Raw genomic sequence first — 16,032 nt, 5'->3', positions numbered from 1 at the left:
TTCATGTTGCTACAGAGGAGGAATGAAGTTATGTACAAATCAGGCAATTTTCTAGTCAAGCTCCATGTGGAATTTTCTTCCTTCCCTTTGCTCCTGAGATACAGGCTCTGGTATCATCCAAAAGCATCCTAACTTGCTTAGTAAACCATGATTTGCACCGTATTCGAGATAAATGAATGAACTTAAAGGGAGAGAGAAGGATGCCATCTCATCTCTACCTTCCTTCAAAAGCTTCCAGGGTAGGAAGCAGCCTCAGACAGACTTAGGAGTTCAGCACTCTCCACAATGGAGACACATGGGCTGAAAAACAGTGCTCTAATTAGGTTTCAACATACATTATTCATGGGATGGGGACTTTATCAAGTTATTTCCTCCAGGAAAAAACAAGTCATTTCCTCCAAGTCTGCTCTGGTGTCTATGAGACAAGAACCAAAGCACACCCAAATCATCAGTATAAGTTTTAACCATTTGCCAAAGGCTATGCCTACAATAGCAGTTAACAATGCAGTAAGCGTGGGTATGTAGGATGAAAAGTGCTGAGGATGTCCTATCCATAATACGTGTGTTTGAGATGTTTAACTGCAGAGTATCTCTTGTGTGGTCCCACAGACCGTACACTCACTAGTGTTTGGAGTGCATTAGATGCACCCTTATAGTGAACCTTCTTTTAAGTTTCATCCAAACGGAATCCAGTCTGCATACTCTCACATCATTTCATGATGCAAAACATGGTTAGTGGAAAGAAGGATATAGTTTGTTTCTGATCCAAACTAAGATGACAGTGTAGATGTACACCAGTTTTCTCTGTTATTGAAGCAATAATGAAAAACAAAACACCACCACCAAAAAATGATGCATTGTCTCTCATTCACATGGGTCTTGCTTAATCTTTGACTGAAATAACATATCCAGTGTCATGTTAACATGCCCTACACAATTGAACAATGTGAAAATAAATAATTTTTATTTTTAAATGGAGTTGTGAGTGGTTTTTTTTTCTTTTCAAAAAGTTGTGGGGGTTTTGTTTGGTTTTCGTTTTTGTTTGTTTTTAAAATAGTGATTCATATTGGACATGGCAGGAAAGAGCTCTTTGGTGTCAGCCATATTCTACAGCCTATAGCACAACTTGAATACAACCATTTAAAAGAAAAGAAAACTAATCAAAGTATTATTAGTATTCACCACACTGTTAAGTGAATACCATTAGCTCTTTGAACTTTAACATACACTGTGCTCTAAAACATGCAATAATATACTTTAAGGTGGCGCACTCAGAAAGTGATAGCTCAGGCTCAACAGGCTACTTACCAGAACCACCAAAAAGCAACATGTCTATTTGCTCCAAAAGATATATACAGAAGGTGTTGATTTGAGGGAAAAGACCAAGAAGGGAAATTGCAGGAAAGCAATATAAAAACACTAAAGAAAAGAGAAGATGGATGTTAGAACACAGTCATACATCGCAGCAAGCGGAGAACAGGCATAATACTGGAATAAAACATTGCAATAAATTCTGAGCATTACTCAAGTGAGCATACTTTAACCTTAGCCATGATTATTATATTTTACTGATCTATACAAAATAAATTATTCGATTTTACATGTAAAGAAATAAGGCTCAGAGGTTAAATATATTTTGGATAAAAACAGTGGCAGAAAAATAGCATTATGTAACCTCCTTACTGCTTCTCAAATACTTGTAAAGTTATATTTACCCTATTTAAAATACAGAAAGAAATCTTAATTTGCAGACTTTGGAACTTCTTCCTTAAATCTGAGAAGGTTTAAGCACACCTATAAAATTTCAATATAAGCAAACAAAAATATTTTAATAGCTGAGACCCTCAGCATCTTGACTATCACTGTATCCTTCTTCTGGCAGCTATCAACAGTGGAGATCTATGAAGTATGTAAAAATGGGACAAACCTACAGTGATACTTCCCCAGAATATTTCTGCACCTTCCAGAAGTGTAGACCTTGACTTTGCAGTAGTGAAAGAATATTAAAGACAGCAAAGAAACTCAGGAGTTAAACCCACTGTGTCATCTTCTCACAGCTTCATTCTATACAGAAATGCTAATTGAAATGGCTGCCTTACAGTCAAGGAAAAGCAGGAGTCATAATTTGGATATCCATGCTTCTGGTCTTATGTTATGTTCACTTCCAGCCACTCCTCCATCTCATCCATTTCTCTTAGCTCCCCCCTAGAAATTGCTAAGCGTAGCTGTCCAGCAAAGCATTTAAACACACACTTGACCTAAGTCTCCAGCAGCATCAGCTTTCAAGGATATATGCACATGATTAATCATATCCTTGGTGCTTTGTTGTACTAGTACCACAACATTCTCCAGCTTGAAGGACAGAGACGTGTGTCAACCACTATTCCTCATAAACAAGTATGCATTTGTTAGTTTACAGGCTAGGAAGGCTGCAGTTCCCTCTTATTCATTCTCTTAAAGAGCAAATTAAACAAATCACTAGTATTACTTAATCCCCTTCCCACTCCAGTCAAATATTAAGAAGGTAACAATAGGATTTGTGTTCTTTGTTGAATGCTAATTTCACATTTTACTTCCAGCTCCTCTTACTAATGCACATCATGCTAAAATAAAACAATACACTGAGTTTAATCTGACAGCTTTTATCTTCATCCTATTATACACTACTAGTATCTAATATTGTAAATCTTGCTGAGGAAGTCAAACACAGGAGAAGAAATGACATACTCAAGTGTTAAACACAGACATGGCTCACTTACGTATACTTGCACTCGCAGCGCACCCTTCCTCATGAATTCCTGCCACTGGAAGGAGTTATACATATTTTGCATATATAAAATGAGGAAATCTTTTATCTCTTTTTACATGCAAATGCCACTATTAATCTCTTCCTTTACCACTCTGTTCTTTTAGGTATTCCACCAATCCACACCAAGTCAAACAAGGACTCCTCTTGAAGAGGGGCGAATGGCATGACAGCAAAGTGCCCAGCAGGCCACATGGCCTCCCCATGTGGCCGTGTTTAGTTGGGGATCTCAACTAAAGATCCCCAAAACTCACTGCTGAAAACTAGTTCCTCAGGCAAAGGAATTGCAAAACTGACAGAACTCATCTCAGACTACTGACTAAAAGGACAACAAAGATGGTGAAGAGTCTAGAGGGCAAGGTAGATGAAGAGCAGCTGAGGTCCCTTGGTTTGTTCAGCCCCAAGCAGAGCAGGCTGAGGGGAGGCCTCATGGCGGCCTGCAGCTCCCTCACGAGGGGAGCGGAGGGGCAGGCGCTGAGCTCTGCTCTCTGGGGACAGCGACAGGACCTGAGCATGGAGCTGGGACAGGGAAGGTTCAGGCTGGATGCTAAGAAAAGTTTCTTCAGGCTCCCCAAGGCAGCAGTCATGGCACAGAGCCTGACAGAGTTCAAGAAGCATTTGAAAAATGGTCTCGGACATCTGGTCTGATTTTTGGGTGGTCCTGTATGGAGCCAGGAGTTGAACTCAATGATTCTTGGGGGTCTTTTCCAACTTGGGATATTCTAGAATTCTATAACTTACAGTTCAAATGAACGCCTTTGCTGTAGCAACCTCAGAAAAACCCGCATGACAGCATGAAGAGCAAGGACAAGACTTGAGACACAGTACTGTCAATGCACCAAAATAAAGAGGGGTGAATAAACGAGAAAAGTTGGTTGACTACAGCTATGTCCTCACCTCACTCTCTCTCCGATAATACCTTGAATAATCTTAAGTACTTCTGTAGCTAAGGTAGGTTTGTTTATCTCCTCCAGCATAAAGGAGCACACCAGAGAGCAAAATAAACAGTTGTCGCTTACAAGAGGATTGAATTTAGGAACAGTACTTTCTCTTGTGGGAAAGAGACAATAAAAGGAGCTGATTAATCAGTTGGAATTGCATTATGAATTCCAGAGAGAATGTTTAAGCAGCACAAATTTCCACACAGAACACCTTCAAGAGTTTGACCACTAAGAGATGCTTGTATGAGCTGCTGGCATTTAACACTGCAGTTTGGAGGTTTCTTCTAAAGGAGCATCAACCAGATAATAGCTGTAGGAAAACAAATTTTGACTTAAAGAACCTTTGGGTCTTTTGAGAAATGTAGAATGGTAACTCAGTGGCAATGTCACTGCAAATATTTTAGATTTTTTTTCCAAAAAGGTGACTTCATTAAAAAGATGCATTTGAGTACTAGTCCACTTGCTGTGTGATAATACATACTGCCAAAGGAAAATAAATGCATTATTTGGTGAGAAATAGTTCTTTTGTTCTCCCTTCCTGAATGTAGCTGAAAAGAATATTCACACAAGCTTTCTTCCCCTGACAAAAGCTCTATCATTACTCGAAGTAGCAAGTTGAGGACTTCCTACCTCCAAATTCTGCCATCACCTGATACTCTGCTGAGATTTCTGTCAAATAATTTCACTCCTCTCTCTAATGCTCACGTGGTCTCATCATAAAAACTACCATGCATTTAGTGCATGATGATTTTTGCCACTGCAGCACTTACTGACCAAGGCTGGTTCCGTCTGCACCTTTACACGCACTACATATATTAATCTACCAAAAATGTCAACTGAACTAAGAAATTCAAGATGAAAGCCATAGTTAGAGTGAATTAAAGGCATGATCCCCCAACTAATATAAACAAACAGCAGAACCATCATCAATTTATAAAATAAAACAATCGGATCCTAAATAGATTGCTTCCAAAGAACTGGACCTGTTAAGAGACATTTCTTAAGTTATTAGGTTACACATCTAACACATTTCCACTGATTTTCTTTTTAACCTTGTTTCAAGACTTTGATCATAGTATGCTATACAGCATCACACCAGTTCCTTGGTGAGTCCTTTCTACAATTTTTATCACTAACCTCTTACCATAGTAAACACCTGAAATAGAAAACTTTTCCTTTGCTCAGTGCTCTGTGGTGCAGAGTCAAAAATCCATTGATTTCCCAATATATCAGTTCTGAGTACCACAGTAAAATACAAATTTTAAAGTCATAAAATGACAAAGCAATATATTATTTATTTATTATTAGTTATATGGTTATATATATATATATATAGTTATATCTATATAGATGGTTATTATTAAAAATAACCAGCAGATGGGTAAAAAAGCAAAAGAACAGCAGCCTCTCATTGGTATGTAGCGGGGCCAACTTCCCTCCTGATTTTATTACCTAAAACAAATACTCCTGTACCTTAAGCGTCTAAGGGAATCTCTACTCAAAGTGCAGCAAGAGGCTGGAAGATGACAGACTGCCATAGCTTAGGCAGAGCTGCACTGTGAACACCCGTAAGGATTCACAGGAGCCAGAAGTTGTGATTCCCAGAGAGACAAAGCAAGGAAGAGACAGAGCGTGGCCTCAAACATCACTTGAACAAATATACCTGCAGATGTGCCAGCTCCCAGAGCTGACAAAATAATAATGGGGGAACAAGCAAAGGGAAATGGTTTCTTCTCCCTCTCTGTTAAACAGATGCCAGCTGGTAAGATGAGCCTCTATTTCCTCTCTCCGCTCCCCCGCCAGGATGTTTCAAGAATCTGCTCCAGGATCTCTTCTGAGGCCAGTCAAAATTAGCACATCTATAACCACGCTGTTTTTTTTTTTTTTTTTTTTTTTTTTTTTTTATACTGGTTGCTATAGTTTTTCATTTATCTCTATCCCAGGAGTCATTTAAGATTCTTGTTGAATTATTTATCAGCATTTTTACTGTTCACCTTTGATAGGCAGAGAAAATAAGATGTAAGAAGAAACTTTAATGAGACCAAAGGAAAGTAATGAAAGAAGCTAATGAAAATAAGTGAGATGCAGGTCTTCATTATTCCCCTGTTTCTGGTGAGAAGGATTGAGAGTCAATGAACCTACATGAAGGACCAAAAGACTTTTCCAAAAATAGCAACCCTTTCAGGCAGTAATAGCCTGACTTAAGTACAGCAAAATGCAAGTCCAATAGTCACAGGTGAACAATGATCTCAAAGGTCATGCACTCTATATCACAGTTTTTTCCTCTAACACAGGAAGTTTTTCTGGTTCTAAATCCACAAGCCTAAGACTAATAACATTTCTACTTCATACCTAACTGCGTTACACAGTTTGACCTGAGTCCAGTTCAGCATTCATATCTGTAACACAACTACAGCAGCAGCACAGTTATAGACTGCAAGCGCACAAGTAGAAGAAGTGTCCTGACAGAACAGGGTATTTCCAGCTCTGGCTACCCCAAATTAGTGCTAAGGACCAGAAGTCCTATTTTGGGGCAATACCTGGATGCCCTTAGCTGCTTCAGGATACGATTCTAGAAGGAAACAGGTTGGAAAAGCTACTGCAGATTGGCAGTTCCACACCAACTCATCATGTGGACAGCAAGATTAAACTAAACCAAGAAAAAGCGTGTTCTTCATGAGCAGATGAATGTTCATCTGAGGACTTGGCAGAGATTAGCTTCCAGGCATTAAATTTAAAACTCGACTTATTCTATAGTAACTGCTCCACATAGACAAGCCCTTACAAAGATTAACTGCATTTCACAGATGATGTCTTTTGCTAATAACATCAGTGACTGTTAGTTTTCTATAGAGAATTTTCTATGAGCCTCATTTCATTAAGAACTCTTTTTACATGAGGGAAGGTTGCCAACTGTCCCCCCTCCCCGCGTGTCTTAAGTCATTCAAAATGTTTCTATCAATTTGATTCAGAGTTGTGCCTCCATAACATGCATTTGATTGCCAACATGGGAAAACACAGACTTCCCCAGCTAACACTTAATTCATTTTTACAGTCTTAGGAAAAATATTGACTCACCTATTACATGGTCTCTGGCTGACCGGAGAGATCTAGGCGAAAAGAGCTTCAAGCCATACATTGTATAAACTGAAGGATTTGTGTCTTTAGATCCAGCATCTAGCAGCAAAATAAGGCCACACAATATACAAAAATATACGGGTCTGCTGTAGGTTATGATTTTATTGTGCCCCTGGCATGGAAAAAAAAAAGAAAAAAGCATTTGAATTTTGTATTCACTCTCCTACTGTGTGCTCTACATTAAACCAGAGAGAGTTCAGGAGTCAGACAAAATATTTTAATATCTTATACATACTAATTAATAAGAAAAATGTAACAAGGCATTTTATCTTCTCCAGAGGAGACTTTCAAAAGGCACAAAAAGCAGTTAAGACTAACTCCAGCAGTCATTTATTCTTTGAAAATCTAACCTTCTGGACCTTTCAGAACACACTAATTACAAAAGCAGTTATTTTCTATGGAGAAAAAAAAAATCTCCATCTGTCTGAACCTTTCTTTTCAACCGAAAGATTTTTTCTCTATATTACTTTTATTTTAATGACTGTCTGCTTCAGTTAGCTTGGCTAGTATACTTATTACTATTTGAAATACAAGAGTATTCTGGGAAGCAAAAAAAAGTAGTAGAGCACCTGTTAGATGTATTATGAGGTGTGGCACTTGATTTTGGCAGCTGTGGGCATGCTGTCCTCCTATGAAACTTTCTTTAATCCATGCTGTTCCCTTGCCTCTGCCTTTGCCCTAGCTATCCCTTGGAATCAGCTTTGTCCCCACAGCCAGCTGTACAGGCATGCCTACGGCTCAAAATGAACTTGTGTCCACTTCTGTCAGGATCCTGCTTTAATTGTTCATATGCATGCTGTTGGTCCTTGGTTTTAGATTACCTTGGTTTTTGAGCCTACCTAATGCCATGGCACCTGTATTCTCCTGGTGCCACGGCACTTCACTAAACCCCATGGTGAAGGCAAGAAATATGTGCAGTGATCGTCCATGGTATGACCGCTCACAACACTGACAGCAGATACCACCACGAGACCAGACGAAGAAGCTAATGGCATCTTTTCGAAGAGAACCCTTTGTCTCCAGCAAGGCCAAAAATACATTTAAAAGGAATATTCACCATTACAGGCATTTAGAAACACATTTTAAAGTAACAACTGACTTGGCCTTCTTCCCAGACTCACCCTGAAAGGGCAATGTGTCAAAAAGACATCTCAAACCCTTGAACAAACTGTCAGAGTCCTCTCAGGACAGTCATTTTTTGTGACTACTCTTCCTTCCACTGATGCCCTTTGCTTGTCCCCCTGCTGGCATGGGTAAGGCCAGTACTGTACTTTTGTAAATGTGGGCAGCATTGGAGGTGACTCAGCAGGTAGAACCTCTTCTCTCTTAATTAAACAGATGCATCACAATGGTTTCAAAGGCATCACACTCCCCTTTGGAGAAACTGGGCATGGTGCAAGACTTCAGGTTGAAAAAGTTATGAAAGTTGCAACTGTACTTTTCAACACTGTGTCCCATAACGCTGCTCTAACTCTGTTATGCTCAGGTGAAATGCCACTGGTTGCCATCCCCCACTAAATTGCAGCACATGCACATCATGAAGCAATGGTTTTATGACAGTGGAGGCTAACACCTTCCCACTCCTGCCCTAAAACAGGTACACTGTTTATCCATCTGCTGCTTTGAAAAAAAGGCATTCTATGGCAACACTTTTCCCTCCACCTGCAAGCATACAGAATGCTTGTGCGTGTGGATGCATGCAGTACTAAACATCTGCAAAATTCCTTTCCTCAAACAGCTGCATTTCAGGGCTGCATTAAGGGATTCCTGTTGGCCACCTGTCTCCTCAGTGCCATTTTGCCCACATAAGGAAAGCAAGACAAGACTTCTGCTGAGGAGAACCTTTCAGGTGAAAGAAAGCAAACAGACACACCTTGCACCAATACAACTTTTTTGTTGTTTATTTCAACTATTTGACACCATTGTCATTCCTGAAAGGCATGATACCAGCAGCTCCTGGCCTCTCTATTCCAAGCAGCACTTTGACATGCTGATCCTAAGCAGTTCATACAAGGAAGGATCCTTATTTTACACCTTCCATACTCATCTCTAGTACGCTTGATTCAAACTAATCCTACAAAAAAATTGCTTTGGGGTTGTGGGCCACAGAGAATTAAAGACACTTAAAAAAATCTTAATAGTTCTGGTAGCAAAATAAGACATTTTAAATGCTTTCAAGTCAAAAAGATTTCTTCAGTGTGAAAAGCCTGGAGCAAAGTGACAAGTATTTGTGTTTGCCTTGCAAAAAAGTTGCTGTGAAAGTGTTCTTATTTGTGAAGTGTAATTTAAGTGAGTATAATAAAAGATCATTTCTTTCGAGTCTACTCACTGATTTGAAACAGCAACTGTATTTGTTTGGCTGCCAGCTAAGCTTATATGTTAGCACAACTATTAACAGATCTGTACTCTCATTTGGGATCAATCAGTTAACAAGGTGGCAGATTGCTGGGAACTAGCGTGCTTATATTACACTTTACATTCATGGAATATGAATCTAGTCAGACTGACAAATGCTAGCTGGTGTTTAATAAGAGTTTCAGTGTTACTAAAGTAGTGTGTGTGTAGTTTTGTTTTGTTTTTTAAATACCGCACACATCCATCAAAAATCGTAAGAGAGTTGGAAAGAAAAATCTGACTTTAAAAACAGACAGGTTATAATACTACGAGCATTTAAAAAAAAAAAAAACTTAATTTATCTTAGATACAAATTGTGCTTTAGGAAAAGAAACTAGTAAATATTGCACCTAAACAACTGGTTAATGACTTATAGCCTGATGCACGTTCCAAACCAAGGACTTTTGTTGTGATATTACAGTCCTGTCTGATCTCTGGACTTACGGAACCCAGATTTTACTTCTGCATGGTAATTATTTGAAAGCAATTGGGTAAGACTGAGATGACCAGAAGTCCAGAGGTTCAGATCCAAACATCTTTCAGTTCAAACCAGAACACCGATATACTCGATCAGGTTTACAGCAAATATTTAACTCATGGCTAAATAGATCAGTCTTAACATGCTAATAACAACAATGCTAGTTAGGATTGAGTGAGAAGCTTTGAAAGGTTGTCTGAACAGTCTGCAAAATGTGAATAAATACTACTTTCCTTATTTTTCAAGTGGCAGCAGGGAACAAGACAGAATCCTGAAATGGAGTTACTGTGTACTCTTGGATCAACAGTAGCAAAACAAAGAGCATTGATGCATTTGGAAGGACACTAGCTACACAGCTCTTCAAATTTTCACATACAAAAATGATTTTCATCTTGGTCTACTCTGCTCCGTATCCTCCTTCAGAAGAATTTAAATAGTAAATCTGGGTTTCTCTTATATTTTAGATCTAATTTATCAAACAGTAGTTTCTCAACTAAGAAACATCAGTGAATACTCTTGCTTTCCTTTAACTCTGCCAAAAAAAATATTCACTGAATTTTTCAAGGTCACATTTCTTAATTCAGAAACACATTCATATCCTACAAACAGCACTGGTACATCTTATGTTTTGATAAAAATTTAAAAATTTTCAACAAAGGTAGAATGATTTCATCAACACTTCAAGTGCAAAGTAAAATAGCACTTCTGACTGCAAAGCATTTTGATGAGGGAAATTTCAGAAAGATATTTAATAATTTTTGCTTGTGTGCAAACATGCAAGAAGACAGACGGAAAACGTTATAGAAAAGAAAAATGTGTGTCCTTGGTTCTAACAGAAAATCATACAGGAACAAATTAAAAATAGTTTTTCTAAATCCCATACAGCACTTTAAACTGGCTACGGTAGTTACCAAACTGAGTTAGATAACTGCTTTGGCAGGTAATGAGACCAAGAAAATGAAATTATAAAAGTGATTCAGTAGATCTTATTAAGAGCTTGATTGTAATCCTTCAAAGCTCAAATGCCTTTGTAGACCTGAACTAGATCCTGAGCTATACAGGTGTCTTAGAGGGATTTACAGACAAGCTCTCATGATCCTTTTATATAGCTATTTACTACAGACACAACCATTATCGGCCAATTTGCCACCGCTGCTGCTAAACAATACCAAGAAATCTGCAGTTATCAAAGCCACTTGACTATAACCTTGAAATGCACACAGCAAGGATCTCTTGGATCTCTGAATTTAATATGCTGCAGTCATTGGTACGTCTCTTTCATTATGCTGTTAATAAACTGATTAAACTCACATTTGAAATGGACTTCACGTTCTGCACCCCATCACTCCAGTGAAGAGGCTATTCCAGACTTTCACCATTACAAAACCACATACCCCTGTGTGAAGAGAAACCTTAAAGCTCCCAGTCAACCAGACCCGAAGAGGCTAAAGCACGGGGTGACAGTAAAGTTATGCTCTCATCTCGCAACAAGCAGGAAACACTCCGAAACCTGCTGCTATCGTAAACGCTGGTAGCAAGTATAAGCTGTAGGACTGGTGCTGTACAACATGACAAGTTCCAACTTCAACACTAAAGTTGATCAAAGTAGAACTATATATATTTCATTGAATTGTGATAATAACATAAAATTCAAATTAGCTGAGTTAGAATTATTTCTTGCCCCATATAATGCTGTGACAGCTACAGTCTCTGATTCAAACACTGATTATTGTCTTAATACTGTCATCATGACAGGCTCTGAGTTTCAGTAGAGGGGAAAGAACCTTTCTCCAAAAAATTTATACCAGACTTCATAGGGGTTAGTCAACTACCTTTTCCTCAACACCATGATATGAATATACTGGCACTTGGAAGGAGTTTAGCCAAAGATGTATGCATTCCTAAACACTGTTTTCTGAATTCAGCGGATGGTCTTTAAAAAGAGAGTCCTTCAAAAGGGTATAAAGCTAGAAATGAAAAAGTCCCATCAAGCAGTAAAAAAGCCTGCTTGTGGGAGACCCAGAAGAAATTTTGAACCTCCTGGGCACACAAGGATAACATAAGGCATTAGAGGCTACTCATGAATCCAAGACTATAAACTAATTCAGTGTGCGAATCTGTAGCTGACAATAGTTTATTTCACACTGAAAAATCTCATCTGCATTTTCATTCATGGACATGGTACTGATCATTCTTTAATGCCCATGCTGATCTGCATCCTCACCTTAACATCAAGAGATGTTATTCTCTTTAATTTTAATGTAGTCACATGAATCATGAAACAGTACAAGGAGTATCTTTTCTTGCCTTCTTGTTCTCTTATTCTTCATAGCACTCACTAGCCCAAGCAAGCCTTTACAAATACCTATTGTACTACATAATAAGATGTAACATATAATGTAGATATAGCTAATCTTCTATTTTAATTTGGTCTATAATGCCTTCCATCTTTAAACCCTGTGTGGAAAAAACTGCGTTTTATTTCCATTGGCTCTTCTATAGTGCGCTGAAGAGTATGCAAGAAACTGTCCATAAGTTTTAGAGAAGCCTATGGAAGATGGAAATATGTCTACCGTTACTTTGCTGCAGTGTTACATGATGAACAGAATACAATATGATGAATAAGACTTGTAACAGTAGTGTTGTGCAAGTCTGAAATGCAAACCCAGATTCTGCACAAAAAAATGTTCTTATTAAACTTCATTAGTTACTTTGTCCTTAATGCTATAAAAAATGTGGGCTAGATACGTTTATAATGAAGTTTTGATTAAAGGTTTGCCACTCACTTTAAGCAAATGTGCATGTCACTAATGTCTGTATAAGTGCAAGCTATTTGATTATGGTTCCCATTAGTATGTCTTAACACGTACTACTTGAACTGACAAATTGATTTTAGTCAACAAAAAATGGTTTTACACTAAGATAGGAGTATTTCTTTAAACTAATTTAAAATATTACGCCATAATGAATGCAGTGAATCTATAAATGAAGTTGCTGTGCATTAGCCTTCCCTACTTTTCACACAGACATGGATTTCCTGTGGATGCATTGTAGCCAACTATACTGTAAGTTCACCCCTTAACAACTGGCATAGAAGAGAAATTAAGAATCAGCTAAAATCCATCTTAGTGAGATGTGCAGCATACACTTGTAAATAACCTCAATTTCACGTTCAGCCTGTATTTCAAGCTTCTAAACTGACAAAAATAATTGCTCCCTGCCAAAGGGAAATAATCCAACAGACCTGCAGTTTTCAACATGCTGTTTTGGAGCCCTGAGGGAAGAGAAGGATTCCTCAAAAACATTCAAAGAGCAAAGTAAGAAACATTAGTATCTGGGCAGAGGGTGTAAAAGCAAGTGAGGGACCACATCACTACTGGAACGTGTCCCAAGACCAGCAAATCAAAAGAACTGAGAAACCGTGACAGATGTAGGGGTCAGGTTTCAGCTGTACGTTGATGTTCCAATCAGTCTTATAATGAAAATAGATTTCAGCAAGGAACTGGCTCCATTCAAGGTGGTGTCACTGTCAGAGTTCAGTTTCTCAGAATATACTCAGCAGACAAACTTAACAGATCCTTGCAGCCTGCATTGACCCACAGATTTGGTCCTTTCTCTAGTACACAGGCACTGAAACAGTAACCATATTGTAACAAAGGCATAATCTACACCATTTGATGAGCTAGTAATATTACTGAAACTTACGACCAAAATAAAATAAATAAATAAATAAAATCCCTTATCTCAAAAAAGTCCCAACTGACCAATGACTGAGGTGCTACTCCAGAACAACTCCTGTGTTCAGCCACTAACTGTTTCCAAAGGAAAGTGAAGAAAATGCTGGCCTGATGCCACAACGTTGATTTTCAGCAAACTGGTCCAGATACATTGCTTTAACCGTGTATTTTAGATTAAAGAAAAATCTTTTCTAATTGCAGTAACAAATTCAAATAACTTCAGGCGGTATCTTGTCCATTTCCATAAATCACCTAGAACAGCAAACTACTTATTCCTGTTTCACTGAACAACCGTTTCAAAATACACACGCTATAACAAGGGAGAAAGACTTGTTCTACTGGCAGACTTACATGTATTGGTGAAGCAGGATCAGGCTGAACACTCTGAAAACAGAACAGAAAAAAATTTGCTTACAGGATTTTGCCTTCAAAGAAGTTAAAAGAGAAGTCAGCATTGGATGTGAACTTGTTTCCTACCTTTAGGAGAGAATACTGGCAACTGGCCATAACAAGACAGAACAACAGAACCCAGATGTCTTTACAAAAGCCTTGGTTCAGAGTCATGAATCCAAGAAGTGAAACGAGAACTACGAGGATGACAGCAAGTACGTTCTCCTTTATATCCTCTGTCCTATGTGAATAAAAAAAATATATTTATATACTCATTACAGCAGGGCAGGTCTGTTTGCAGCTGATATAAACTGTCAGTGCTGAAGCTATCAGACTGTAAAAGACCTGAGGTTTTGTTTCCGAAACTACATCTCCATGTTTAACAGTACTCACCTCTGTGCCAAAGACCTAAGCCATAGTGACAGCTAAAATGTGTAGATAAGACATGCACTGAAGCCCAGAAGAGACTATCAGCACCCTCCTACCTCACCTCCCAGATAGAATTCCACAATGGAGGTGATCTGAATGTATTCAAGTGCACCATTATCAAAATAAATAAATAAATAAGGAAATAGGACATTCATTTAATTAGAAAATGTACATCTGACAACAAAGAATTAGATCAAAGACCAAAATTGTCATCTTACATTTTATTCATTTTATCTGTTCCATTAGAACATGGAAGCTGACTGAAAGAACAAAGTTAATATTCAGGCTCTTACAAAAGAATTTATCAGTATAGAATTTTCATGCAATCGAAATAGTGGTAAGACACCACAGATTTTAAAAAAAGTATCTGCTCTGGACCCAAGCTCCTTGACTATATAGCCAGATTTCTTCAGCATGTAAAAAGCTGTCTTCTGAGACTTCTGCTGTGGAACCCATATTAGTATATATGGTGGAAAAGCCACCCAAAAGGAAGAATCAAGCAGAGATAGGAGAGTAATGACTATGAGGCATGCAGGCTAATATGTCTGAAGGTCTTAGTAGTCCAAAAGATTACCACATGAGGTCTTCTAGCAAAAGGTGCTGCCAAGAGTTGATACAAAACAGAGGGACTGAAGGATGAGAGATGCCAAGACAAGAAATTTTCTCTAAACAAATAAAACTGAAGTAGAAGAGAAGCAGCCACTTAAAGATTCTCTTCTGAATACCACTCTATTATTTTTTTTAATTTCAGATTGGAATACTTGGCTTACAACAGCCTCGAACCCTTCCAATTCCACATTTTTGCACAACACGCTGATTTTCTCTTTAGAAAGCTTACAACCATTGGATCCTACAGCTGGGAGTCAAATTTAAGGACTCTTCCATAGGCCTGGTGCTCACATGAATCAAAGCCTCTCTTGAAGACAAAGGGTAGTGAGAACCACCAAAAACAACTCAAAAGGAAAATATTTTCTTAAACTTAAAGAAAACAAGCATTTACCTGCTCAACCTGAGCATGAGACTAACACTATGCTCACTTTTTTCTTCTTCAGTGGTCTGCATTGTTCTACAGACATGCAGAGCCCGACACTGCAATACTACGTAGAATTGCATGAAGAAAGCTTACCGGTCCAGCAACGCCAACAGGGTCAGCCGATCATACCAGATTTTAATCCATTTACCAGGGAATATAATAAATCTGTAAAACTGCCTGTTCAATTTCCGTTGTGCTGAAGAACATGAAGAATCCTCAGGGTCCTGACTAGGTTGCTTTAAAAACAAACAAACCAGAAATACACAAAACATTCTTTCACATTGACATATGGCTGCCAGCAAAACACATGTTTAAAAGGCCAAATTTACATGAAGTTTCAGATTTTTTTTTCTCCTAAAAGGAATAGTGAGAACATATTTATTTTCTTCACTTTAAATTATAAACAAAGATATCACACCAGCTTAATTTCTTGCAGATGGACAGAAGCTATATCAATTGAGGAGCTCAACAGTGATATATACTTTAAACATAAATATTAAATATTCCTTTAAAAAAGTCCCCTTTACTCGCAACTTCTTGTCTAAAGGTCATTTTTAAAATTTTTTTCCATGTGTCAGACCCATTACAGCACAACACAAAACTACCCATGATAGGACAAATACTTGATTTTAACCAACAAATTCAAGTAAGATTTAAGGTCTAGAAGCATGACTTAACTCTTCTTA

General features: G+C 38.1%; 1 protein-coding gene across 10 annotated transcripts in view; it reads right to left on the bottom strand.

Annotated features, from left to right (window-relative positions):
* PCNX2 (pecanex 2) overlaps positions 1-16,032 on the bottom strand; it is a 159,500-nt gene that overhangs the window by 101,707 nt on the left and 41,761 nt on the right. For 9 of the 10 annotated variants that reach the window (XR_010830285.1, XM_066994046.1, XM_048047223.2 and 6 more), the window contains 5 exons: positions 15,440-15,582; positions 13,972-14,125; positions 13,846-13,878; positions 6,826-6,997; positions 1,309-1,419 (listed from right to left, as the gene is read on the bottom strand). Coding sequence is in view for 9 of the 10 variants with exons in the window: in XM_066994046.1 (XP_066850147.1) it covers positions 1,309-1,419; positions 6,826-6,997; positions 13,846-13,878; positions 13,972-14,125; positions 15,440-15,582 (613 nt within the window). In the remaining variant the exon portion in view is untranslated. The remainder of the gene's footprint in view (positions 1-1,308; positions 1,420-6,825; positions 6,998-13,845; positions 13,879-13,971; positions 14,126-15,439; positions 15,583-16,032) is intronic. The other variant, XM_066994044.1, reaches the window with a different exon arrangement.

This window comes from Anser cygnoides, chromosome 3 (assembly GCF_040182565.1).
Source record: "Anser cygnoides isolate HZ-2024a breed goose chromosome 3, Taihu_goose_T2T_genome, whole genome shotgun sequence".
Taxonomy (NCBI): Eukaryota; Metazoa; Chordata; class Aves; order Anseriformes; family Anatidae; genus Anser; species Anser cygnoides.
Note: the sequence above shows the minus strand (reverse complement) of the source record. Positions and strands in the feature narration are given on the sequence as shown.